Here is a 26,391-nt window from a genome sequence, read left to right on the forward strand (position 1 = left end):
TTAATGCTGTTGATAAATTGCATGTTAAAGAACACCCAAATGAGTTACATATTTGCAATGAATCCAACCAACAAATCCAAAGTAAAATGCAAATGAGTTGCATATATGCATATTCTTTTGGGCTCATTGATTGGAGGAGTCAACATCTAAATTTGCATTTTGTTTGTTATGTTTAATTATTTATTTCATAGAGGTCACAGTAGCTATAGTGTATTTTATGTTTGGTTTGTTATTTCTCTTAATGTTCAGGACACATTGGGACATCCACTGATACTTTGCTAAGACAGAGTTCAGTGATTTAAATATGATCTTTTTCCAGAATTCACAAGTGCTGGTGTCCTTGAAAAGACAGTACTTGTTGGTCCTTTGTTTCTTTGTGGTTTTCTTTTAGTAGTATTTTATTTTAGTAGCATCCATTCTTTGGAGTGTGGGTGTACATCTTTTTGGGCAAGGAGTTGGGCATTTGTTCCTCAAAAATTAGCCTTACTTTGGTTCTTGTTTCTTTTTATTCTTTAGAGTTTTATGTTTATTTTATTTTTTATTCTTTGTTTTAGTACAGGAGTGGTAAGGTACATAGGAACAAATACCACCTTGCCTTACCCATAACCCTATAAACAGTATCAATTATTTTGCTATATTTATTTTGTGGTTTAAGTGGTTTTTTTTTATTTTTTAAATTTAATCTGTAAAATGAAATTAAATTTTTTATTAATGAAGCATAATATATAGGAGATGACAGAATCATAAAAAATGAAATATTGTCAGCACTGGCTAAAATGAAGTCAGTGAATGCGGACTTGTGCACCACAGCAGTGACAAATATTGCAGAATATAAAATTAACATAAAGCAATGGAAAAGCTGGAAATAACATGAAAATGGAACAGTGCACTAAATCATAGAATAATATGAGACATAAGGCTAGCACATTTTTTTTTTTTTGTGGTAGCCTTATGTCTCATTTTATATATTACAAGCATAGATATTAAGACATAAATATGCTAAAATAACAGTTTCTGTTTAATTACAGATCTGAAGTTATGAACAATCAAACTGATATCTGTTACTGCCAATGGTTAGTGAAAGGAGCTCCTCTTCATAAGGAGAAAACTCAGCTAGATTCATGAAAAATTGAACAATGAATATACCAATGTGACACTATTGATATAAGCAATGTTTGGAGATGTCTTGCACATTTTAAAGGAGGAGTTACTAACATTTGTGACTGGACAAGGCGCAGAAGAGCAAAGTCTGTGTGCACCAAAGAAAACACTTAAGATTTTGGATGAATTGATTAAAAAAACATGACAATAAACACATATTCAATGACAAATAACATTAAGGTATTCAAAGAGAATTGTATTAATCATTTTAGATACATTAGATTATAAAAAACTATGCTGTAAATGAATACCCAAACTGTTAATAAGAGAAATGAAATTCTCCAGGCAGGAGATCTGCCAAGACCCAAATCTTCTATTATGATGCTTATTTTAAATGCCAGCCAATGGAATAGACACATCTGTCACCTCTGAAGAAAAAACCTCAAACTGCCACATTATCACAAAAAATTATGGCCACAGTGTTTTGGGACAAAAAAAGTCCTGATTTTGGTTGCTTTTTTAGGTAAGGTCAGATTATAAATAACAAAAGATATTTCCAAACACTTGATAAATGTTTGGAAATACTTAATAGTGCTATAAAACAGGAAGGCTCTAAGAGGACACCAAATCATATTACATCATTATAATGCCAGGCCACACAGTGCCCAGATGAAAACTGCATTCCTAGGGTGGAGAGCTATGTCTCCTCATGCACACAGCCCAGACTTGGCTCCATCTGATTTTTTCCTTTTTTGGACATAGGAAGATATATATCTTCATGGACATATACCTTCATGGAGAACATTTTTTTTTTTTTTGAGTGATGAAGAGCTGAAAAAAAACAGTGACAGGTTGGATTCAACATCAGGGTCCATCCTTTTACCACAGTGCACATTTGAGTTGGAAAGAACAATGGCAAAAATGTATTCATGAACATGGCAGATACACAAAATAATGTATACAAGCTTTGCAGTGTTTTTTTAATAAATAATATCAATTATAAATTTAATTTATTGTTTTTATACTTTTATGACTAAAGAGGCATTATTTAGGGGACAACCATAATGTGCATGTATATATCAACAAATTAAAATTTCACTTCTGCAGCGATATAATAGGTCAGTAATTGTCAAACAGTAGCATATAACTTAAAGAGATCATGATAATATACTGAATGAGTGAAGAAAATTACTCTTAAATACATTTTACTTACGTTCTTAAGGTTTCTAATGGTTCAATATTATTTTTTATTCCAGTATCAGGATCTACTGTAGTCATTATGCATCTGAAGAGGAATAAATAAAAGGTTTCAGAATACTACCATTTTCTTTGTACAATTTTTTTTTTTCCAAAAATGTTAAATAAAATTTTTTTTTTTTTTTTTTGCATCCTATTTCGTATACATAAATAGCACTCCAACAAAATGAGAATATATAATGGAACTGAACAGGAGTGTAACAAGAAATTCATATTGGGGATGCAGTGTGTATACTTACTGCTTAGTTTATTTCTTATTGCACATTCAAAAAAATCAACTTCTATTTTACTCTAATACAGGCAGTTTCTGCTTTACGAGTTCCCGGTAAAGTGTTACGAGTTCTGTTTTTCAAGTATCAATGAAATCAGAAATATGAACATTAATTGCAATAAATAAATGCTAAACATTCATAAATAAAGTATTTCAAACCATGTGCATAGCTATACAATACAGTACTACTGTGCGTATGTTTGTTTTTTCAGGCAGACAAGGGCATCTCACTGACTCAAATAACATAACATAACAGAGTTACCATGCTGATGTTACTAAGAGTGCTTGTGTTGCTCTTCATTTTTGCTATCTTGTCTTATTTAAGATTTATCCCCCTTACAAATACTGTACAGTATGCCAAAACAGGGTAATACTACGGAGAGTGATGTTAATAAAAAGAAACAGCGAAGAGAAATAACATGGAAACAAAATATGAGATCATAAGCAAACACTAGGCCGGAATGACTGTTAAAGAACCACCAAAAAGTGAAACCATCAACGAGTGTGCCATCAACGAGTGTGCAGTTAGTCGATGATGAAGAAGAATAAACATTCTTTAACATTTGTATGACATAAATAATTTCTTTATTATTATAATTTGCTTGATTATGTTTTCATTTCTTTGGATAAATAAATCATTGTTTAAGCATAAACTATTGTTTTGTTGACCTTTATTTGAATCTACTGATAAAGGTCAGGTTTGCCTTTATCAGGATCTACTGATAAAGGTCAGACATTACTATGGTCAAATTTCATTGTTGAGAATGTAACATCTGTTTTTAACATTACGTCTATGAGAAATAAATTCCCAAAAAATGTTAACTTATGTATATATGTATAAGGAAGTATGCAAATGAAGCGATATAAGCAATAACATCTGTCCGACTCAGAGTCAACAATGATACTGAACAACACTCAAGACAATGTAATGTATGTTCCATCTCTCTCTCTGCCCAGTCAATCAGCACAGCCAGAGTGACTCATCTGCCTTCTTAAATTCCGTGTGTCTTTCAAAGTACTCAACTATGAACAGAATTTTTCATATTTCGATCCTGATTAACTGTAACCGATTAGCGAGGGTTTACTGTACATTCCAATTTAAAAGAATGGAACAAAATTAGTGTATATCCCATTCAGTTATTCATTAATTTATTTTACCAAAAGTAAAATTAAATAATTACCTAAATGCTACTGAATTCTACTGCATTTTGAATAATATATATTCATATACTTCATGATTATTATTATTAAATTCCTTCATTTATTATGATGGTAAAGTAAATAAAGCTGTTACTGCTCAGTGTAGTTTTCAAGAGTGGAAATTGCATTGCATAGCAACAGCTATTTAATATTATTTGATAAATTTCCTACAGGTGAAGGTAACATACATTATGTGTTTATTTAAACTAACTAAATGCACAAGGCATAATACGGTAAGAGTTAAGAGTTTATTATCTATATAATATCGGTGTAAATACACCATAGACAACTATTAAGAAACTATGAAGTAGTTGTTGTAGTAGGCATCATTTGCTCTGTTTCTCATATTGTGCTCTTCCTTCACAACAAATTGCCATGATATTGCACTACCTCAAATAAGTAACGCTTCACTAATACAGAAAACTACTGTTACTTATTCTCAGTGTGTACCATCACACAGACAGCACCGTTTCAAGGCTATTGGCCTATCATGTGGATGGGCAGGTACCCTGGTATTGCAGACTTGACAATCCAGTTGTGAAGATAATCTTACAATATGAGAGATGCCAAAAGGTGTATATGACAATATTTAAAAATAACTAAATGCAAAAGGCATAATACATTACAAGTTACTTATTCAAGGTAGTGCAATATCATGGCAACTCGTCGTGAAGGAAGAGCACAATATGAGAAACAGAGTAAATGATGCCTACTACAACAGCTACTTCGTAGTTTCTTAAGAGTTGTCTATGGTGTATTTACACCAATATTATATAGATAATTATGTTTTTATACATTATGGATTCTATGAAATTTTATATTTAAGCCTTTTAAACGGATCTGTCAAACCATTCAAATTTCCTTAAAATTGAACCAACAGAAACCCAGAAATTATTATTTCTCCTTTTATTTTTCTCTTTTCTTTCTTTCTTTCTTTCTTTCTTTTTTTTCCATCCTCATGTAATAAATGGACTCCCAGTGAATGGATTTTCATGAAGTTTTATATTTTGCTCTTTTAGAAGGATTTGTTAAGCATTCCCAAATTTTTCATAAAAATCAGACCAATAGAAATCTGGCAATTATTATTATTATTTTTTTAAATATCCTAATGGCAACACAAATACCATATACTGTAGTTAAAGCACTAGATATTATGTTTGTTGCCAGGAGCTGGTTGGAGGAATGAATAGGAAATGTGGCAGATACGCAGAAACAAAATTTTGTCAGCTGCCTATAAAAGTTGTTACTTTTTTGCTCTTTTTTTTTTTTCTGTTATAAATCATGAATCAATAATTGATTATGTGATCACTAAACAACAAAGCACAATTTTTGTCTATGACATTAGGGCCCAGAGAGGAGCATATTGTGGCTCTGATCACCTTTTGGTGAAGACTACGTTGTCATTCCCATGGATATGCCAGAAAAGGAAGAAAGATCTTGAGAGGAGTGAACAACTTGATACAAAAAGATTCAGTGTGGCCTCACTAAAAGATGAGAGCACTAGGAGCTCGAAGATCAGACCAAGAATTAGATGAAATCTATGGAGAGAGTGCAAAAGATATATATGAATACCTAAAGGAAACAGTGAATAAAATTGCTGGAGAGCAACAGAAAAATCTCAAAAGATGAAACAAAATGATTGGCTGAACATGGAAATTAAGGAATTAATAAAGGAGAAAAAGGAAGCATACCAAAGATGGCTAAGATCAAAAAGTGAAGTTCATAGAAAAATATATAAAGAAAAAAATAAGGAAGTGAAAGCAGAAGTCATCAAGGCAAAGAACGAGTACCGGGGTAAAGCATTTGCCGAGGTGAACAGCAAACTAGGATGTACAAGATCTGCAGAGGCGTGGAGAGTATTGAAGAAGTTAAGGGAATCTCATAAGCAAAATGCTAGACTGGAAATGATAGATCTGGAGGAATGGGTCAATTATTATGAACAGCTATTGAATGAAGGAAGAGAGGAATTTACAGAAACTGAAACAGTTGTCATGGTTATTTGTTATTTTGGTTTTTAGGGGCATTAGCAACTAAGGCCATATTGCTCTGGGGATATGCAGTGGTCATTCCCTGACCTTTCCGCACCCTCCATAGTTGGTGGTCACAGGCTCAAATCCCGGTCTAATCAAGAAGCATGCGCTACGCACTGTTGCTCCTGCCCACCTGGCTACAGAGGCGCCAGTTGTCATGGAAAAAGGATTGAACATCCAAATTAAGGAAGTGGAAATAAAAACGGCAAAAAATGGAAAAGCACCATGCCCGGGTGGAATTAACATGGAACTGCTTAAATATGGAGGTCGAAAAGTTATAAATCTACTAACTCGATTGCTCAACAAATTATGCGATGGCGAAAAAATACCAGGTGAGATGACAATCGGATACATTACATCAATTTTCAGGCGCCTCCGTAGCCAGGTGGGAAGGAGCAGCAGTGCGTAGCACACGCTTCTTGATTAGACCGGGGTTCGAGCCCGTCACCACTAAATACGGAGGATGTGGAAAGGTCAGGGAATGACCACCGCATATCCCGGTGCAATATTGCCTTAGTTGCTAATGCTCCTAAAAACCAAATAACAAACAAACAAACAAACATCAATTTTCAAGAAAGGCGAAAGAAGAAGACGCTCCAACTATAGAGGAATCTGTGTTATGAGCTCTATTGCTAAACTATTGGAAAAGTGATAAAATCAAAACTGGAACAAGAGATTGTTATTTCTGAGGAACAGTGTGGCTTTTCGACTGGACGTTCATGTATAGACCATTTATTCACTGTTAAGCAAATTCTGGAAAAAATGTCAGGCTACAAACCAAGATGTAGGTATGCTGTTCATAGACTTAGAGAAAGCATATGATAATGTGCCAAGAAGTCTTCTGGGGAAGGCTATGAAAAAAATGTCAATAAGCTAGCCATTAATTGAAATAATTAGAAGAATTTACAAGAACAATACATGCTGTATAAAAATTGGTTCAAAAATATCAAGAAAATTTAGACTTCCAAAGGACTAATTCAAGGATGCTGTTTGTCACCTACTTTGTTTAAGCTGTACTTGGAAACTGTTCTAAGACCATGGTCACAGAAGTGCAGATCAATGGATGGTTCCCCCTTAGTCAAAATAAGTACCTTTACAATCTACTGTTTGCAGACAACCAAGTTGTGGTAGCACAGGACAATGATGATGTAAACTACACGGGCAGAAACTTACTAGAAGAATATAAAACATGGGAACTAACAGTTAATTTTAATAAGACAGAGTACATGAATCGAAGTGAGGAGGTTCTGGATTTAGATGGAATATAAGTGAAAATTGTACAGAAATTTAAATACCTGGGTGCGATTATTCAGGCTGATGGATCATCTGTACAGGAAACTGAGAGAAGACTGGGTGAAGGTAGAAAGGTCATATGAATGTTTAATTCTGCTATGGAATAAAAATATTACTAACAAAACAACTTCAAATATATAATGCATTATTACAAAGTGTTTTATTATATGGATGTGAGACTTGAGCCTTAACTGAAAGACAAAAAAATAAACTAGTGGCCATTGAGATGGATTTTTGACAAAGATTGGCAAGAAAGTCTAGGACTGAAGACATGATAAGGAATACAGTGAATGTCCAAAAAACCATCATTAATAAAATAGAGGAGAAAAGATTGGAGTGGTTTGGCCATGTGAAGAGAATGGAGGATGATAGATTGTCCAAAGGAGCCATGGAGAAGGAAAAAGAGAGGAAGACCAAGAAGGACGTGGATAGAGGGTGTGAGAGCAGTCATGAATAGAAGAGGGCTGGTGGATGGAGATTGGGAAGATAGAAGAAAAAATAAAATAAAAATAAAGGAATTACTTTTGATGTTAGGTTGAGGAGAACCATTGTAATAATGGAATAAATCCTAAGAAGAAGAATAAATCATGAATTATTACTATTTACTAACACACCTGAAATGTAATGCATTATGTACATTAACTTGTTTTACTTATGTACACAGACAATCTTGTTATCAGGTTAAACAATCAGCTAGAAAGATACTTTTTTTCTCTTTGAAAAAAAAAATTAACCACAGCTTACCACAAAACTGCTTATGACCCTTGAAAACAAAAATTGAACAGAATGGGCTGAGGAGGTGATTATACTATTGTATAAGGCAATGGTTAGTTAGGCTGCATCTTGAGTATTGTATACAGGTCAGGAAGCCTCAATTTAGGAAAGATGTAAATCTGTTGGAATGGGTGTAGAGAAGAGCAACAAAAGATCAGTCAAGGGAAAAAAGGGGCATTCTTCGCATGAAAGATTTTAGTTCTGCAAATTGCTGCACTTGGAAACTAAGTACCCACAAGGTGTCATGAATTTGAAAGTGTCTGCAAATCTGCCGGGACATGATAGGAGGGAGTATATGATGAGGACCTTGTCAATCAATTCTGCTCTGGAGAGATTGTGCAAGGCTCAAGAGGTAGAATTCTTCTCAACATGGTCTGTGCTTGTTAAAAAGAGAGACTGCTTCTACAGGGATGGGATACACTTAAATAGAAAGGATGCAAGAATATTTGCTGATGCTATCAAGGCAGAGTTAGGTGGGTCAGAAAACTGCTAGCTTGAGGGGATACACAGACTAATAGATTCACAGTAGCCGCTAGCAGAGGTAAAAGTGATTCTTGCACTACTTCTGTTGAAATGCAATTGAGCAGAAGCCTGGAAAGCAAGGCAATGAGAATTTCCAGGATTGCTGGGAGTCATAGTGAACAAGTAAATACATGGGCAGTGTTAGGGTAACTAAGAGTAGAAACAGGTGCATGTATACTTGCATGTACACCAATACTAGGAGTACAGTTAATAAATTCGATGAACTTGAAGTATTAGTCAGGACATCAGAGGCAGATATTGTTGGGATATCAGAGACATGGTGTCACACAGACATAAGCAGTGCAGAAATGGAATTTGGGGAGTAAATGTGTACAGAAAGGATGGACAGGACAGGAAGGGAGGAGGGGTTATGCTGTTAGTTAAAAAACACACAAAATCTAAGGAAGTGCATCCAATTGATGTGGGTGGACAATGCAATGTTGAGTCGGTTTGGTATGACATAAGCACTGGGAAAGTAAAAATGAGAGTAGGCCTAATGAATCTGATGAGTATAGTGAGCAATTGTGCTGAGAAATAGAGTGGGCCAGTAAATTAGAGTGTCTTATAATGGGGGATTTTAATTTCCCAGACACTGACTGGAATTTGTGGGTTGGTCACTCACACACTAGCAAGGCTTTTGTGGATTTATTGGATGATTGTTTTCTACAGCAGCATGTTTGGGAGGAAACTAGAGGGAGTAATACTCTTGATCTGATTATCAGTAGTGATTCTTCATGCATTAAGAATCTGCAGATAAAGGAACCAAGGTGGCAGTGTTCATAGTGTGCTGAAGTCGGATTTACTCAAAGAGGTAACTACCATCAGGAGTAAAGGGAAAAGTTTTTGCTTTCATAAAGGTGACTACTGAGGTCTGAGACAGTATTTAAATTCTATACAGTGGGACCAACTGATGATGTTACCAACAGCAAATTCAAAATGGGAAGCATTCAAAGAATTAATCTTGGAAGCTAATAGGCTTTTCATACCAACTAAGAAATATTGTTCAAGATTTAGGCCTAAATGGATGTCAGATGAACTAATGAGACATATGGCAGCAGAGAAGAAAAATGCATGGAATACATATAAATTAATGGGTGACATGGAAGCCTATGATAGATATAAGCTGGCCTGTAACCAAGTTAACAAAGGAGGTTAGGCAATCGAAGGCAAATTACGAGAAATCTTTGACAAGGGATTTAAAGAAAAATAGCAAAGAGTTCTTTACTTATGTAAACTCTAGAAGGAAGGGGATGAATCAGATTGGTCCACTTGATATCGATGGTTCAACTGTTGATGATCCTGCTCAGGTAGCTAACACACTAAATGAATATTTTGCATTGACATTCACACATGAGGAGTTATTCAGGGAGGGGAATGCCAGAGGTATATTCAACTCTGGCAGTAAGCTAGATAATCTTGTAATAACTGAGAGTAAAGTGGAGGAGAAATTGTTAAAGATAAACACAAGAAAGGCACCTGGGGTGGATGGAATCTATCCAGTTATATTAAAGGAGGCAGAAAAGGACGTAAGCAAACCGTTAGCCAAAATTATGAGAGCTTCCCTGGACTCAGGGGAGGAACCCATGGACTGGAGATGTGAAAATGTGAACCCAATCCACAAAGGAGGATCAAAGGGAGACACATGTAATTACAGACCTGTTAGTTTAACTTCTGTTCCAGGAAAATTAATGGAGGCACTGGTTAAAGAAGCACTGCAGGATCATCTAGACAAGGCTTCAGTTATAGCTCGAACATAGCACGGTTTTGTTAAGGGGAAGTCTTGCCTGACCAATTTGATTGGATACTATGATGCAGTCACAAAAGAACTGGATGAAGGGAATAACTTTGATATTATATACTTGGATCTTAGAAAGGCTTTTGGTACTGTTGCACATGGAAGACTGCTGCACAAATTGGAGCAGTGTGGCATTGGAGGCAAATTGCTGCTATTAGCATTAGTAGAGGCATTTGATGCAAGAAAGCAAGCTTATGCAGCATCAGCCAAAAAAAAAAAAAAAAAAACCCCACTTCCACTTCACCCCTCTGTTCGTTCAAAATACCTGTCCAGCTGAGCCTTAAACTTATTTAGGCTATCAACCTCCACCACAAGGGATGGCAGTCTGTTCCACCAACCAACCACCCGCTGGCTAAAGGCAAATTTCCGCACGTCTATCCTACATCTGTCTTTCCTCAATTTGAATTTATGCCCTCTCAGGTGATTTTTCTGAGCTAGAGGAAGAATCCCATCATCACTGGATATGCTAACTCTGCATGTAGTAAATTAAGCACCACATTATTTCTAGCAATAGAAATAATTTCTAAATTTTTGTAAATTTTCATGTCTCCCATCCTATTAGCATTAATAGAGGCATATGATGCAAGAAAGCAAGCTTATACAGCATCAGCCAAAAAAAAAAAAAAAAAACTTCCACTTCACCCCTCTGTTCGTTCGAAATACCTGTCCAGCTGAGCCTTAAACTTATTTAGGCTATCAACTTCCACAACAAGGGATGGAAGTCTGTTCCACCAACCAACTACCCGCTGGCTAAAGGCAAATTTCTGCACATCTATCCTACATCTGTCTTTCCTCAATTTGAATTTATGCCCTCTCAGGTGATTATTCTGAGCAAGAGAAAGAATCCCATCAGCATTGAGCATGCTCAAACCATTCAAGGCTTTATACACCTCTATCAGATCACCTCGCCGGTGCCTAGTCTCCAGACACTGCAATTTGCAAAACTTAAGCCTTTCTTTGTAAGAGCAACCCGTTGTTCCATTCACTAATCTTGTTGCCCTTCTCTGTACTCATTCCAGCAGCTCTACGTCGTTCTTGAAATGAGGCCTCCAGACCTGTATACAGTACTGAAGGTGTGGCCTGACCATTGCCTTATACAAGGGAATAATCACCTCCTTATCCCTGCTAGAAAAATTCCTGTATATCATTGACAAGACACCATGAGCTACTCTTGCAGCCCATCTGCACTGCTCAGAGAACTTCATATCTGCCTGCACAATCACCCCCAAGTCCCTTTCATTCTCTACCACTGTCAGTGTAGTACCACAGAGTTGATACGTTGCTCTGGGGTTGCTGTTTCCCATGTGTAGTACTTTACATTTGTCAATGTTAAACTTCATTTGCCACCTCTCAGCCCATCTGCTCAACCTTTCCAGATCCTGTTGCAGCAGCATAGTGTTAGTAGTGTCCTTGACAACCCTGCCAACCTTTGTATCATCTGCAAACTTGGACATTAAGCTTGATATACCATCATCAATATCATTTATAAATACAGAAAACAATAATGGACCCAACACTGAGCCCTGAGGGACTCCACTAATAACATTAGTCCACGATGAGCAGTGTCCATTGATTACCACTCTCTGTCTTCTCCCACTCAACCACCCCTTTATCCATAGCAGCAATTTGCCTCCAATGTCACACTGCTCCAATTTGTGTAGCAGTCTTCCATTTGCAACAGTATCAAAAGCCTTTCTAAGATCCAAGTATATAATATCAAAGTTATTCCCTGCATCCAGTTCTTTTGTGACTGCATCATAGTATCCAATCAAGTTGGTCAGGCAAGGCTTCCCCTTAACAAAACCATGCTGTGTCTGAGCTATAACTGAAGTCTTGTCTAAATGATCCTGCAGTGCTTCTTTAACCAGTGCCTCCATTAATTTTCCTGGAACAGAAGTTAAGCTCACAGGTCTATAGTTACTTGTGTCAGCCTTTGATCCTCCTTTGTGAATTGGGGTCACATTTGCACATTTCCAGTCTATGGGTACCTCCCCTGAGTCCAAGGAAGCTCTCATAATTATGGCTAAGGGTTTGCTTACTTCCTTTGCTGCCTCCTTTAATATAACTGGATAGATCCCATCCACCCCGGGTGCCTTTCTTGTGTTTATCTTCAACAGTTTCTCCTCCACTTTACACCCAGTTATTTCAAGATTCTGTAGCTTACTGCTAGAGTTGAATACACCTCTGGCATTCCCCTTGCTGAATAACTCCTCATGTGTGAATGTCGATGCAAAATATTCATTTAGTTTGTTAGCTACCTGAGCAGGATCATCAACAGTTGACCCATCAATATCAAGTGGACCAATCTGATTCATCCCCTTCCTTCTAGAGTTTACATAAGTAAAGAACTCTTTGCTGTTTTTCTTTGCATCCCTTGCCAAGGATTTCTCGTAATCTGCCTTCGCCTGCCTAACCTCCTTTGTAACTTGGTTGCATATCAACTTGTATCTATCATAGGCTTCTGTGTCATGTGTTAATTTGTAAGTATCCCATGCATTTTTCTTCTCTGCCATATGCCTCATTAGTTCATCTGACATCCATTTTGGCCTAAACCTTGAACAATATTTCTTAGTTGGTATGTAAAGCCTAGTAGCTTCCAAGATACGTTCTTTGAATGCTTCCCATTTTGAATTTGCTGTTGGTAACATCATCAGTTGGTCCCACTGTATAGAATTTAAATACTGTCTCAGTCCATCGTAGTCGCCTTTACGGAAGCAATAACCCTTCCCTTTACCCCTAATGGTAGTTACCTCTTTGAGTAAATCCCACTTCAGCACACTGTGATCACTGCCACCTAGTGGTTCGTTTATCTGCAGATTCTTAATGCATGAAGAATCACTGCTGATAATCAAATCAAGAGTATTACTCCCTCTAGTTGCCTCCTGAACATGCTGATGTAGAAAACAATCATCCAATAAATCCACAAAAGTCCTGCTAGTGTGTGAGTAACCAGCCCCCAAATTCCAGTCAATATCTGGGAAATTAAAATCTCCCATTATAAGACTCTCTGATTTACTGGCCCACTCTATTTCCCTGTACAGTTCCTTATTATACTCATCAGAGTCATTAGGCCTATAGCACACTCCTACTCTCAATTTTGATCTCCCAATGCTTATGTCACACCAAACTGACTCAACACTGCACTGTCCAGCGATGTCGACTGGCTTCACTTCCTTGGTTTTTATGTGTTTCTTAACTAATAGCATAACCCCTCCCCCCTTCCTATCCTGTCTATCCTTTCTGTAGACGTTGTACTCCCCAAATTGCAGTTCTGCATCCCTTATATCTGTGTGACACCACGTCTCTGATATCCCAACAATATCTGCCTTTGATGTTTTGAGCAATACCTCAAATTCATCAAATTTATTTACTAAACTCCTAGCATTGGTGTACACGCAAGTATACCTGGCACCTGTTTCTATTCTTAGCTACCCTAACACAACCCATGTGTTTATTTGTACCGCAATGGCTCCCAGCAGTCTCTGAAATACCATGCATCTTGTTTTTCAGGCTTCTGCTCATTCTAATAGAAGCAGTGCAAGAATCTCTTTCACCTCTGCCAGTGGCTACTGTCAATCTATTGGTCTTTGTCTCCCCCCAAGCTAGCAGTTTTCCGACCCACCTAACACTGCCTCGATAGCATCAGCAAATATTCTTGCACCCTTTCTATTTAAGTGTATCCCGTCCCTGTAGAAGCAATCTCTCCTGTTAACAAGTATAGTCCAGGCTGAAAAAAATTCTACCCCTTGAGCCTTGCACAATCTTTCCAGGGCCGAATTGATCGACAAGGCTCTCATCATATACTCCCTCCTATCGTGTCTGGGCAGAATTGCAGACACTTTCAAATTCAACCCTAATTCTCGGCTTTTGTTCAACAGTGACCTGTACTTGTTCAGTAATTCTGCCGGTCTCCTACTCTTAATATTATTAGTGCCAACGTGTACAACTATATCACCTTTTGTGCCCTTAAAAGATGATATTCGCTCTACAACGTCATCAACCTTTGCCCCTGGCAGACATACCCTGGTCCTGTTCCACCTATCTTTTTTACAAAGCATGTTCCCCGTTTCCCTGACAATAGAATCACCAACAACTACTAGTTCCTTCGGGACCAGCGCATTCTGCCTTGGGGGTTGTCTCTGTGTCACGCGATGCCCAAGTGCAAGCTCTGGCGTTGATGTGGGCAGCTGAGAGCTTGATGGGCCCCTCAATTTAGTTTCTTCGAGGGCATCCACACTGTCCTTCAAGCTCTCATATAGGCCCACAAGAACGCCGAGTTGTTGCCTGATATCGATACACTCCTTGCATCGCGCACACACAAAGACATCCCCCTTGGCAGTATCATGTCCCATACCCCATTGCTCTGCAAACATCAAGCAAACAGTGCATTTTATAAGGCTGTGAGTCAGAGGACAACTGGCCCCCTCAGTTCTGCTCTGAGCCACAGCGCTTCCATTAGCTTGAGCCTTTTGCTTTGCTGCTCTGGTCTGAGTCATGTTTCTATTAATTTATTAATTAATTATGTTAAATATAATTAATTATATTACGTTTGTAATCTAAGTCGTTATATGTATTTATTTAAACGTACAATTTAACTGCTAACGAAGTTTAACTAACGCTATCTAGTACGGCATACAACTATCGTATCACAATAGCGGGAAAATTACGAACGTTAGCGGAGTTGAAACACGTGGAAACCTTTACCGATACTTTTATGCAATTACAAGGCCGAGTAAAGAATAACACCAAGTTAATCAGAAAATCACAAAATAATGTTATACTACTAAATTTAAATCAAAAGTTTTAGAAAAACAATAATTTCAAATCAATAAATAAGAAAAATCCACTTAGCGGCTTGGATAAAGGGGTGGTTGAGGGGGAGAAGACAGAGAGTGGTAATCAATGGACACTGCTCATTGTGGACTAATGTTATTAGTGGAGTCCCTCAGAGTTCAGTGTTGGGTTCATTATTGTTTTCTGTATTTATAAATAATATTGATGATGGTATATCAAGCTTAATGTCCAAGTTTGCAGACGATACAAAGGTTGGCAAGGACACTACTGATGCTATGCTGCTGCAACAGGATCTGGAAAAGTTGAGCAGATGGGCTGAGAGGTTGCAAATGAAGTTTAACATTGACAAATATAAAGTATTACATATGGGAAACAGCAACCCCAGAGCAACGTATCAACTCTGTGGTACTACACTGACAGTGGTAGAGAATGAAAAGGACCTGGGGGTAATTGTGCAGGCAGATATGAAGTTCTCTGAGCAGTGCAGATGGGCTGCAAGAGTAGCTCATGGTGTCTTGTCAATGATATACAGGAATTTTTCTAGCAGGGATAAGGAGGTGATTATTCCCTTGTATAAGGCAATGGTCAGGCCACACCTTCAGTACTGTATACAGGTCTGGAGGCCTCATTTCAAGAACGACGTAGAGCTGCTGGAATGAGTACAGAGAAGGGCAACAAGATTAGTGAATGGAACAACGGGTTGCTCTTACAAAGAAAGGCTTAAGTTTTGCAAATTGCAGTGTCTGGAGACTAGGCACCGGCGAGGTGATCTGATAGAGGTGTATAAAGCCTTGAATGGTTTGAGCATGCTCAATGCTGATGGGATTCTTTCTCTTGCTCAGAATAATCACCTGAGAGGGCATAAATTCAAATTGAGGAAAGACAGATGTAGGATAGATGTGCAGAAATTTGCCTTTAGCCAGCGGGTAGTTGGTTGGTGGAACAGACTTCCATCCCTTGTTGTGGAAGTTGATAGCCTAAATAAGTTTAAGGCTCAGCTGGACAGGTATTTCGAACGAACAGAGGGGTGAAGTGGAAGTTTTTTTTTTTTTTTTTGGCTGATGCTGTATAAGCTTGCTTTCTTGCATCATATGCCTCTATTAATGCTAATAGGATGGGAGACATGAAAATTTACAAAAATTTAGAAATTATTTCTATTGCTAGAAATAATGTGGTGCTTAATTTACTACATGCAGAGTTAGCATATCCAGTGAATAAGGTGGTAGATGACTTTCATCAACCGGTGAAATACCACCACTTTGCTTATTGGAGGCTTGAAGTGGTGAAACCCATGTTTAGTCTTTAGAGCAAAGTTTCCGGCATCCCCCTCCCCCCATACTTCTCCTTCAACCCATGCACGGTACTAAGTACTATAGGTTTTGATACCTTTCGTGTTTGGGGTTTTCATAAAAAAAAATGATTAAGCTCAGTTCGGCGTGGCTGCTAACAGAAACTAAAATGCAAACCTTTGGATTTCCAGATGTCGAAAGTAACTAAGAGTAGAACACACCTACAACTGCAACTGAAAGTTCAAAGCATGTATACAAGCTACATTATATGGGTAAAAATATTATATTAAAAATTAAAAATGAACGTATTAAGAATGACAATCATAAAAAACTAGAGCCTTCACACTGCCTCTATTGGAATGAGCAGCAGCAGCCCAGAAAGCCAGTTGCTGAGGATTTCAGGAATTGCTGGGGGGTGATGAAACAATACATGGGCTGTGTTAGAGTAAGGTGCACGTATACAGCTGCACGTATACTAGCATGTACACCAATGCTAGGAGTATAGTAAACAAATTTGATGAATTTGAAATGCTGGTTAAGACATCCAAGGCAGATATTGTTGGGATATCAGAGATTTGTGCCATTCATATATAAGGAATGCAGAATTGTAATTTGGGGAGTACAATGTGTACAGAAAGGATAAACAGGACAGGAAGGGAGGAGGGGTTATGCTATTAGTTAATAAACATAAAATCTAAGGAAGTGCATCCAGTTAACATAGACTGGACAGTGCAATGTTGAGTCAGTTTGGTATGACATAAGCACTGGGAAAGCAAAAATGAAAGTAGGAGTTTGTTATAGGCCTAATGACGCTGATGAGTACAATGAACAATTATACAGAGAAATAGAGTGGGCTAGTAAATCAGAGTGTCTTATAATGGTGGATTTTAACTCCCCAGATATAGATTGGAACTTCTGGGTTGATCACTTGCACATTAGCAAGGCATTTGTGGATTTACTGGATGATTGTTTTCTACAACAGTAGCATGTTAGAGAGGTAACAAGAGGGAGTAACACTTGATCTGATTATCAGCAGTGAATATTCATGCATTAAGAATTTACAGATAAAGGAACCACTAGGTAGCAGTCATCACAGTGTATTGATGTGGGATTTACTTAAAGATGTAACTATCATCAGGGGTAAGGGGAAGGGTTTTGCTTTCATAAAGGCAACTACAGTGGTCTCAGAGATTTTTTAGGTTCTATACAGTTGGACAAACTGATGATGTTACCAACAACAAATTCTAAATGGGAAGCATTCAAGCAAGTAATCTTGGAATCTACTAGGCTTTTTGTTCCAAATAAGAAATACTGCTCTAAGTTCAGGCCCAAATTGATGTCAGATGAACTAATGAGACTCATGGCAGAGAAGAAAAATGCATGCGATGCACATAAATTGTCAGGTGACACAGAAGCCTATGTTAGATACAGGCTAGTCTGTAATCAACAAAGGAGGTATGTTTGGGAATTTTGTTAGGTGCATCGGCATCTATGGCCGCAGTGCGCCAACCACAAAGGAGGTTAGGCAAGTGAAGGCAGATTGTGAAAAATCTTTGGCAAAGGATGCAAAGAAAAACAGCAAAGACTTCTTTACTTATATAAACTCTAAAAGAAGGAGATGAATCAGATTGGCCCACTTGATATCAATGGTTTGACTGCAGATGATCATTCTCAGATAGTTGCTGAACTAAATGAGTATTTTGCATCTAATGTAGCTTCACACATGAAGAGTTATTCAAGGAGGAGAGGGCCAGATGTTTATCAAACTCTAAAAGGGAGTTAAATGATTTTGATATAACTGAGAGAAAAGTGGAGGAGAAATTGTTGAAGTTAAACATAAGAAAGGCACCTGAGGTGGATGGGATCTATCCAGTTATATTAAAGGAGGCGGAAAAGCAACTAAGCAAACCCTTAGCCATAATTATGAGAGCATCCTTGGACTCAGGGGAGGTCCCCATAGACTGGAGATGGTGCAAATGTATCTTCAATTCACAAAGAGGGGATCAAAGGGTGACACAAGCAATTACAGACCTGTTAGTTTGACTTCTGTTCCAGGGAAAATAATGGAGTCAGTGGTTAAAGAAGCATTGCAGGATCATTTAGAGAAGACTGCAGCAATAATTCAGATGCAGCATGGATTTGTCTAGGGGAAGTCTTGTTCCAATTTGATTGGATACTACACTGGTGTGTAAAATTTAAGGACCAGTCATGTTTTCATCTGTAGCTTCTCATAGGAGTGGCCTGGATATGGGAAAAGCATACCAAAGGAACCTCGTGAGGTACAGAAATGATGAAGGAAACAACACCGACACAACAATGGAAACAATACAGTACAGAGGGACTTTATTCAAAAATGGCAACATAGCACTGGTTGCCATGATACAGATGCATCACTGCCAAAGATGGAACAAAGGGAAGAGGTGGTCCTTAATAGGAGATATGGCCACCCCTAATGTTGATGTAAGCTTTGCACTGCCTGTCCATAATAGAACAACGTTGTTGATAAGTTCTTGCGGTAACATCGTCCATTCCTCTGTCAGTGTCATCTTCAGCTGGTGAACATTTTCTGGTGGGTGTGGATGTGCTGCTAGGCCTCTCCCAAGAGCGTCCCATATGTTTTTGATGGGATTTAGATGGGTGGAACAGGCAGGACAATCACAATCCATACGAACAATATCCTCACTTTCCAAAAGCATATCAACAGCTGCAGTGCAATGGGGTGTGGCATTATCATTCATAAACACGAACTTGGTGCCAATGGCACCTCGGAACAGACGTACATGGGGAAGGACTATCTCAGTACACAGCGTACACTGGTTACAGTACCGCCTTCTAGTATCTGGAGTTGTGTATGTCCATCCAAGATAATGCCTCCCCAGACGAGAACACCTCGACTGCCATATCGATCCCTTTCAGTGATGTTTATGGGTTGATAAAGTGTGCCAACCTCTCGCCAGATTAGCTGACGTCCAGAATAGCTGCTGAGACTGAATCTACTCTCATCAGTAAAGAGTACCTTAAATAAAGATTTTGTGGTTGTAACCTTTAGAAATAGTGTTGGTCAGTAAGTTTTGTACACCAGTGTATGATGTGGTCACAAAGGAACTGGATGCAAAAAATAATTTTGATATCATATGCTTGGATTTCAGGAAACTATTGATATTGTTGCACATGGAAGACTACTGTACAAACTGGAGCAGTTTGGCATTAAGGGCAAGTTGCTACAATGGATAAAAGGATGGTTGAGTAGAAGACAGAGAGGTGGTCAATGGGTACTGCTCTATGTGGACTAATGTTATTAATGGTGTCCCTCAGGGTTCGGTATTGGGCCAATTGTTTTGTATATTTATCATGATATTGATGAAGGTATATCAAGCTTAATATCAAAGTTTGCAGATGATATAAAGGTTGGGAGCGTTGTTAATAACAGTAATGACAGTATGCTGCTGCAACAGGATTTGGAAAAGTTGGGTAGATGGGCTGAGAAGTGGAAACTGAAGTTTAACATTGACAAATTCAAAGTACTGCATATTGGTAGCAGTAACCCCAGAGAAATGTACCAACTATGTGGTGTGACACTAAGGGTATTGGAGAATGAAAGAGACCGTGGGGTAATCGTGCAGTTAGACATGAAGTTTTCTGAGAAGTGCAGACAGGCTGCCAGAGTAGATCACGGGGTCGTGTCAATGATATACAAGAATTTTGCAAGCAGGGATAAAGAGGTGATTATCCCCTTGTATAAGGCAATGGTCAGGCCACACCTTGAGTACTGTATACAGGTCTGGAGGCTGCATTTTAGGATGGATGTAGAGCTGCTGGAGCGAGTGCAGAGATGGGCAACAAGACTGGTGAAGGGAACAAAGGGGGTGCTCTTATGAAGAAAGGCTTAAGTTCTGCAAATTGCAGCTTCTGGAGTCTAGGCACCTAGACTAGGTGATCCGATTGAAGTGTATAAGGCCTTGAATGGATTGAGCAGGCTTAATGCTAAGGGGATTCTTCCTCTTGCTCAGATTACAAACCTGAGGGGGCATAGATTCAAACTGAGGAAAGACTTGTAGAATAGATGTGCGGAAATTTGCCTTTAGCCAGTGGCTAGTTGATTGCTGGAACAAATTTCCATCTGTTGTTGTGGAAGTTGATAGCTTAAATAAATTCAAGGCAGAACTAGACAAACATTTGGAATGAATGGATCAGTGAAATGGGAATGGGTTATTTTTTATTTATTTTTTATTTTTTGGCTGATGCTGTAAAAGCTTGCTTTCTTGCATCATGTGCTTCTACTAATGCTATCAATTAAGGCAATCCAGAGTGACTAATTAATGCTATTTACAAAAGCCCACACTGTCCTTAAAAATAAATATTTATCAATATAAATACATAAGTAACACATATGTAACAATATATATATATATATACTGTATACACACACACACACACACACACACACACACACACACTATGTAACAAATCTCTTATATTGCTCATTTCAACATATAAACACATGAAATGTTTCTTCATCTACAGTCTTAGTGCAGATTTTAATCAAACAGCAGTAGAATTTTTTTTTTCTTTTTTTTTTCACAAAATCTGTCTCAAAGTATATTTTTAACAAAGAAATTTTCTTATTCTAAAGTTGGTCTCTAAATATCTACTACATTTGAAAGAAACAATACTTGCTGAAAAATAAACTCACTAAGGGTAATTTTTCAAGAATTAATCTGACATATTTTAGAAAAACTATACAAGTATACAATGATATACATAGCAGAACACAGCCAAGTGGTCAGAAGAGTGAGTGTAGTAGCATAAGCTACTTGAGTTCATCGCAGTTCAAGCCTGTGATTGCTAAATATGATTAACAATTGTAAACTCCTCTAACCTGCTAGTCGTGCTGGAGTATAAACAAGAAAAAATATGCAAATGTGTATACATGGCTACTGTGTATATAAACACAAAACCACAACTACAAAAAAGATCACTTGCTCTGTCTACATTTTATTATATAGCTAAGCATGGCATAATTGCCTAGTGTCAGATTTTAAGCACACATTAATATATTTTTTTCTTGTCCATATTTGAAAGGTTACCTTTCTTCTGAAATCCAGAAGAAAGGTAACCTTTCAAATATGGACAAGAAAAAATATGCAAATTTTTTCACACAACTTTCTACACCTTAAAAGATCCACAATTCCCAGAAATCTTTCAGGTGAACTGGAAACACTACATATATGTTTAAAGATTTACAAGTGATTACCATAAATACTCAGATACTCAGTCTAAAGATGCAATGCACACAGTCTATGTTTGACTATTTCCACCTCAGTTGTAGTTAAAATACACTTTCAAGAAAAGTTAAATTAGTCAAAGTTTAAACATGCTTTAATAAAGGAATTTTCAAAAAAAGTTATCCTCAATCCTAATTTATAGAAATTAAATTTATGTACACAAAAAATAATGAAACATGACTGGCCAGTTTCTTGATAGATCAATTAAAAAATATTTTGTAATTTTGTAAGGAGGACGTTACTTGATATTTTTAAGTGGATTTTATTGTGTTAGGATGGGATTATGGTTAAAAATAAAGACCAGTTCACACTAACAACATGGCAAGTGACATTACCATACAGGAAATGAAAACAATAATTTTTTATTTTGTACCATATAACAAGTGTCGGGTAACAACAGGCCATTACAGTCCACCGAGTCACTTCTCTGAGACTGCCCTGTGCAAGGTTTCTGGATGCATTGTACGAAACTTTGCAAAGCGGCTAGGAAAGGCTATCCAATTTTCTGTAAAGCACATATGAATGACATTTCATTTCTTGCAAAATGAAAATAGCATGCTTATCTTTAATTCTGTGTGAAACTCTTCTGTTTTTAAGTTTCTAGCAATGGGAAACTCCTTCAAAATAATGGCATTCAATCATCACCAGAGATTTCCAAATATACTTTTTACTGTGATAATTTTTAAAATATGTGCATGCTCAGCAATAATTAATAATGTGAAATTGGAAGCAATGCTACTGCTAGGTACTGACGAAGGGGTAAAATCATCAGTAACAAAATTTCAAAAAAAGTAAATAAATAAATTTACAAAAAAAACTAATTTACTCCAAATTTTTCTGTTTTTTTAAAAATCTATTAAAACATAAAAATTAAATTTATTTAAAAAATTGCTTTATATATACATATACACACAAACACACACATATACTACTTTACCATTAATATTCAGACACCTGCATATCACCTTTAGTTACAAGAAAACTAATAACATGTGCTGAAACCTTTAGCCTTTATGATAGCCTCTAGTCTTTTGAGCAGTGGTGTACAACCTATGGCCCGGGAATAATTTTTATAAGGCCTGAGCAGAAAGTGAACTAAAACAGCATCGATCGCCACTGCGTGTACAAGCATGCAAGCATCTGGCTCGACTGTATCAAACAGGTACATGTGGTTCAGTACAGTCATATGTACGCTAAATACAGTTATGTATTTTGATATAGCTTGTTCATTGCATTGAATTAATTTGTATTGAATTAAAAAAAAACATTCTTAAAAATGTTCCAAAAGGGGAAAATCGATTTGGAGTGTCGTGTTTTTTATCCAAGATGGACTGAAGACTATCTCTTCATTGATTACCACAAAAAAGCAGTGTTTGGTAATGTCAGGAGACCTGTGTGAGTTTTTAAAGAATGTAATTTAAAACGACACTGATTCCAATCATAAATCTTATGATCAACATAAAGGAGTGCTGCGAAAAGAAGTGTTTAAAGTTACAAAACAAATTAAGAAAACGTATCAGTCAAGAAATTTATCTGCTCTACGTGCCAATTATCAAGTTGCACATTTGATCGCTTTTGAAAGTAAATCGTTCGATGATAATGAATTTGTTAAGCTGAATTTGTTTGTTAAAAGTTGTGGAAGAAATTTGTCTGGAGAAACGAACAATGATACAAGACATTAGTTTGTCTTGACAAACAATTATGCGAAGAGTAGAAGAAATTGGAAAGAATTTGTTCGAACAACTTTTGGAAAACAAAACAAATGAAATATTTTAGTGTGGCACTGGATGACAATACTGATGTAAATGACACAGCCCAACTCCTCACATTTATACGTGGAATTAATGATAATTTTGTACCAGTTGAAGATTTAGCTGATCTACAGAGTATGCGCAGAACAACTACAGATGAAAATCTTTTTGAAAATGTTTGCCAATCTATCGAAAAGTTAGGATTAAATATTAAAAACCTAGTAGGAGTCACAACTGGCGGTGCAAAAAATTATTGGTAAAAACATTTGGCTTATGGGTAGAATAACAAGGAAAATGATGGTATATCGGAGCTGAAACTTCGATTGGAATTCACTGCATTGTGCATCAAGAAGCTCTTTATGGGAAAGTATTGAATCTCCAACACGTTATGAATGTGGTTATTTCAACTGTACATTTTCCAAGATCACATGGCTTTAATGTGGCTGTTGAAACATCACCGAATGTTTCAACACAGAAAAAGGGAAACCAATAAAACAACTATCAAATATTAGTATTAGTAATGGCCGCATGGTGCAAGAAAGCTATGGCTTATGCTGCACCATCCAAAAAAAAAAAAAAAAAACCGAACAAAACAATGACAAAAAAAAAAAAAATAATAATAATAATAATAATTAATAAAAAAAAAAAAAAAAAGTGAATTAAACCTATCATCCTATGCACTTCCCTTACCTGAAAGTACTATCCAGATGACCTTTGAATTTCCCCAAACTGTCGGCCTCTACCACCCACGAAGGCAACTTATTCCAGTAATTTATAACTCGCTGGCTAAAATAAAACTTCCTGTAGTCCAATCTAAACATTTTCCCCCCGTAACTTGAATTTATGTCCCCTAGTTCTAGCATCATTTCTAATCTTGAAAATTTCGTCCTCATTCATTTTACTGATGCCTCTCAGAGCCTTAAACACCTCAATCAAATCTCCTCTAAGGTGTCTAGTTTCCAAACTCTGCAACCCACATATTTGAAGTCTTTCTTCATAAGGACGCCCTTTTGCCGATCTCACGAGGCGAGTTACCTGTCTTTGCACCCTTTCAAGAAGCTCAATGTCTTTCTTTAGGTACGATCTCCATACTTGAACACAGTATTCCAAGTGTGGTCTAACATAAGCCTTATATAATGGGATCATCACGTCCCTATCTCTACTTGCAAAAGTTCGATAGATCATCGATAAGACACCATGGGCCTTCCTTGCAACCTGTTTACAATGCTCAGAGAATTTCATGTCTGACCGTATCGCAACACCCAAGTCCCTTTCCTCCATTACTGGGTTTAGTTGAACTCCACCAAGTGAATAAGTTATTTTGGGATTACTGTTTCCCAGGTGTAATATGTTGGATTAAAGCATAGCTGCCATTTTTCTGACCATTCCTGAAGTCTATCTAGGTCTCTCTGAAGAAGCTCAGCTTGACAGTGATCATTAACTACTCTACCAATTTTAACATCATCTGCAAATTTAGACATCACGCCCTCTATCCCTTCATCAATGTCATTTATGAAAATTAAAAACAACAGTAGTCCTAATACTGATCCTTGGGGAACCCCACTTCTTACATCAACCCAATCTGAGGAATAGCCATTTATCACAACCCTCTGCCTACTGCCCTGAAGCCATCCTTCTATCGATCTAAGGATTTTCCCAGTGATTCCAAACTGTTCCAGCTTATAAAGCAACCGCTCATGTGGGACTGAGTTAAAACCTTTTCTGAAATCTAAATAAGCAATGTCGAAATTATTCCCTAAATCCAGCTCGTGAGTGACCCTTTCAAAATAGCAAACCAGATTTGTTAAACATGATTTTCCCTTTACAAAATCATGCTGAGTATCCTTGAGAATTTCAATTTGATCCAAATGATCCTGAATTCCACCCTTGATCATTGCCTCCATGATTTTCCCTACTAGTGAAGTCAGGCTGACAGGTCAATAATTTCCAACTTCACTTTTAGAGCCACCCTTATGTATGGGAGATACAGTTGCACTTTTCCAATCCAAGGGAATCTCCCCAGAGTCTAGTGATGCTCGCATAATTAGCCTCAATGGTTCAATGCACTCGCTTGCCGCCTCCCTTAAGATTATAATGTATATTCCATCAACTCCAGGAGCCTTACTGGTCTGTAGGCTCGAAAGTTTTTTCATTAAATAATCTTGCGAAATTTCAATATCATTAATTACATATTTTTTAACTTCGCTCCCACAATACCCATTGCCACAAAAGGTTTTTCATTTGTAAATATCGATGCAAAATAACTGTTGAGTTCATCTGCAACGGCAGCTGGTGTATTTAATACTATCCCCTTTCCCTTACGTAAAGGTCCGATCTGGTTTGTTCTGCTTTTCTTGGCATTTATATATGTGAAGAATTCTTTATCCCCCCCCCCCCTCCTTGCTCTGTTTGCTAGTGATTTCTCATAAACTGCCTTTGCCTATCGAACCTTTTCTGTGGCTCTATTACACATGGAGTGGCTGTTTGATCTTGCAATTCATACATACATTTCTAGTCATTTATATGCTCTTAATTTAAAACTACAAGGGAAAGGAAAATTGGTCTGATTTGTTTGGTGACATAAAATCATTTCAGAATAAGTTGTTATTATTTAAATCCCAGTTGAGGAAGACGATTTATTTCATTTTGAATGTTGTACTGAGCTAAAGGAAAAACACATTTCCAAAGAATCATTGCCTTTCGTTATTACAATTACTTTTTTGACAATCTTTAAAGTCGATTTTCTGATATAAAATCCCATTAAAAAACATAAGCTTTTGTTTGAGAACCCATTTACTACTATGCTGAAAACTACAATCCCAGATTGTAACTTGAAATTATTGATCTTCAAGCCAAAATATGATTCAAAAATAAGCATATATAGACTGCAAAAATAAACTATTTGAATTCTACAACACTTCCCATCTGAAGATTTTCTGCTAATAAAAGAAAATGCCATGAAAATGGCTACTTTGTTCGGATAAACATGTTTGCAAGCAGATTTTTTTCACTTGTAAAATCAAATAAAT

At 37.1% G+C, this 26,391-nt stretch overlaps 1 protein-coding gene across 1 annotated transcript in view; it reads right to left on the bottom strand.

Moving 5' to 3' along the window:
- LOC150083296 (mitochondrial amidoxime reducing component 2-like) overlaps positions 1–26,391 on the bottom strand; it is a 143,369-nt gene that overhangs the window by 13,242 nt on the left and 103,736 nt on the right. The window contains exon 7 of the mRNA XM_090377958.1: positions 2,315–2,386. Coding sequence (XP_090234084.1) covers positions 2,315–2,386 — 72 coding nt within the window. The remainder of the gene's footprint in view (positions 1–2,314; positions 2,387–26,391) is intronic.

The sequence above is a fragment of the Mastigoproctus giganteus genome, chromosome 7, assembly GCF_048544385.1.
Source record: "Mastigoproctus giganteus isolate SK-2022 chromosome 7, ASM4854438v1, whole genome shotgun sequence".
NCBI classification, from domain to species: domain Eukaryota; kingdom Metazoa; phylum Arthropoda; class Arachnida; order Uropygi; family Thelyphonidae; genus Mastigoproctus; species Mastigoproctus giganteus.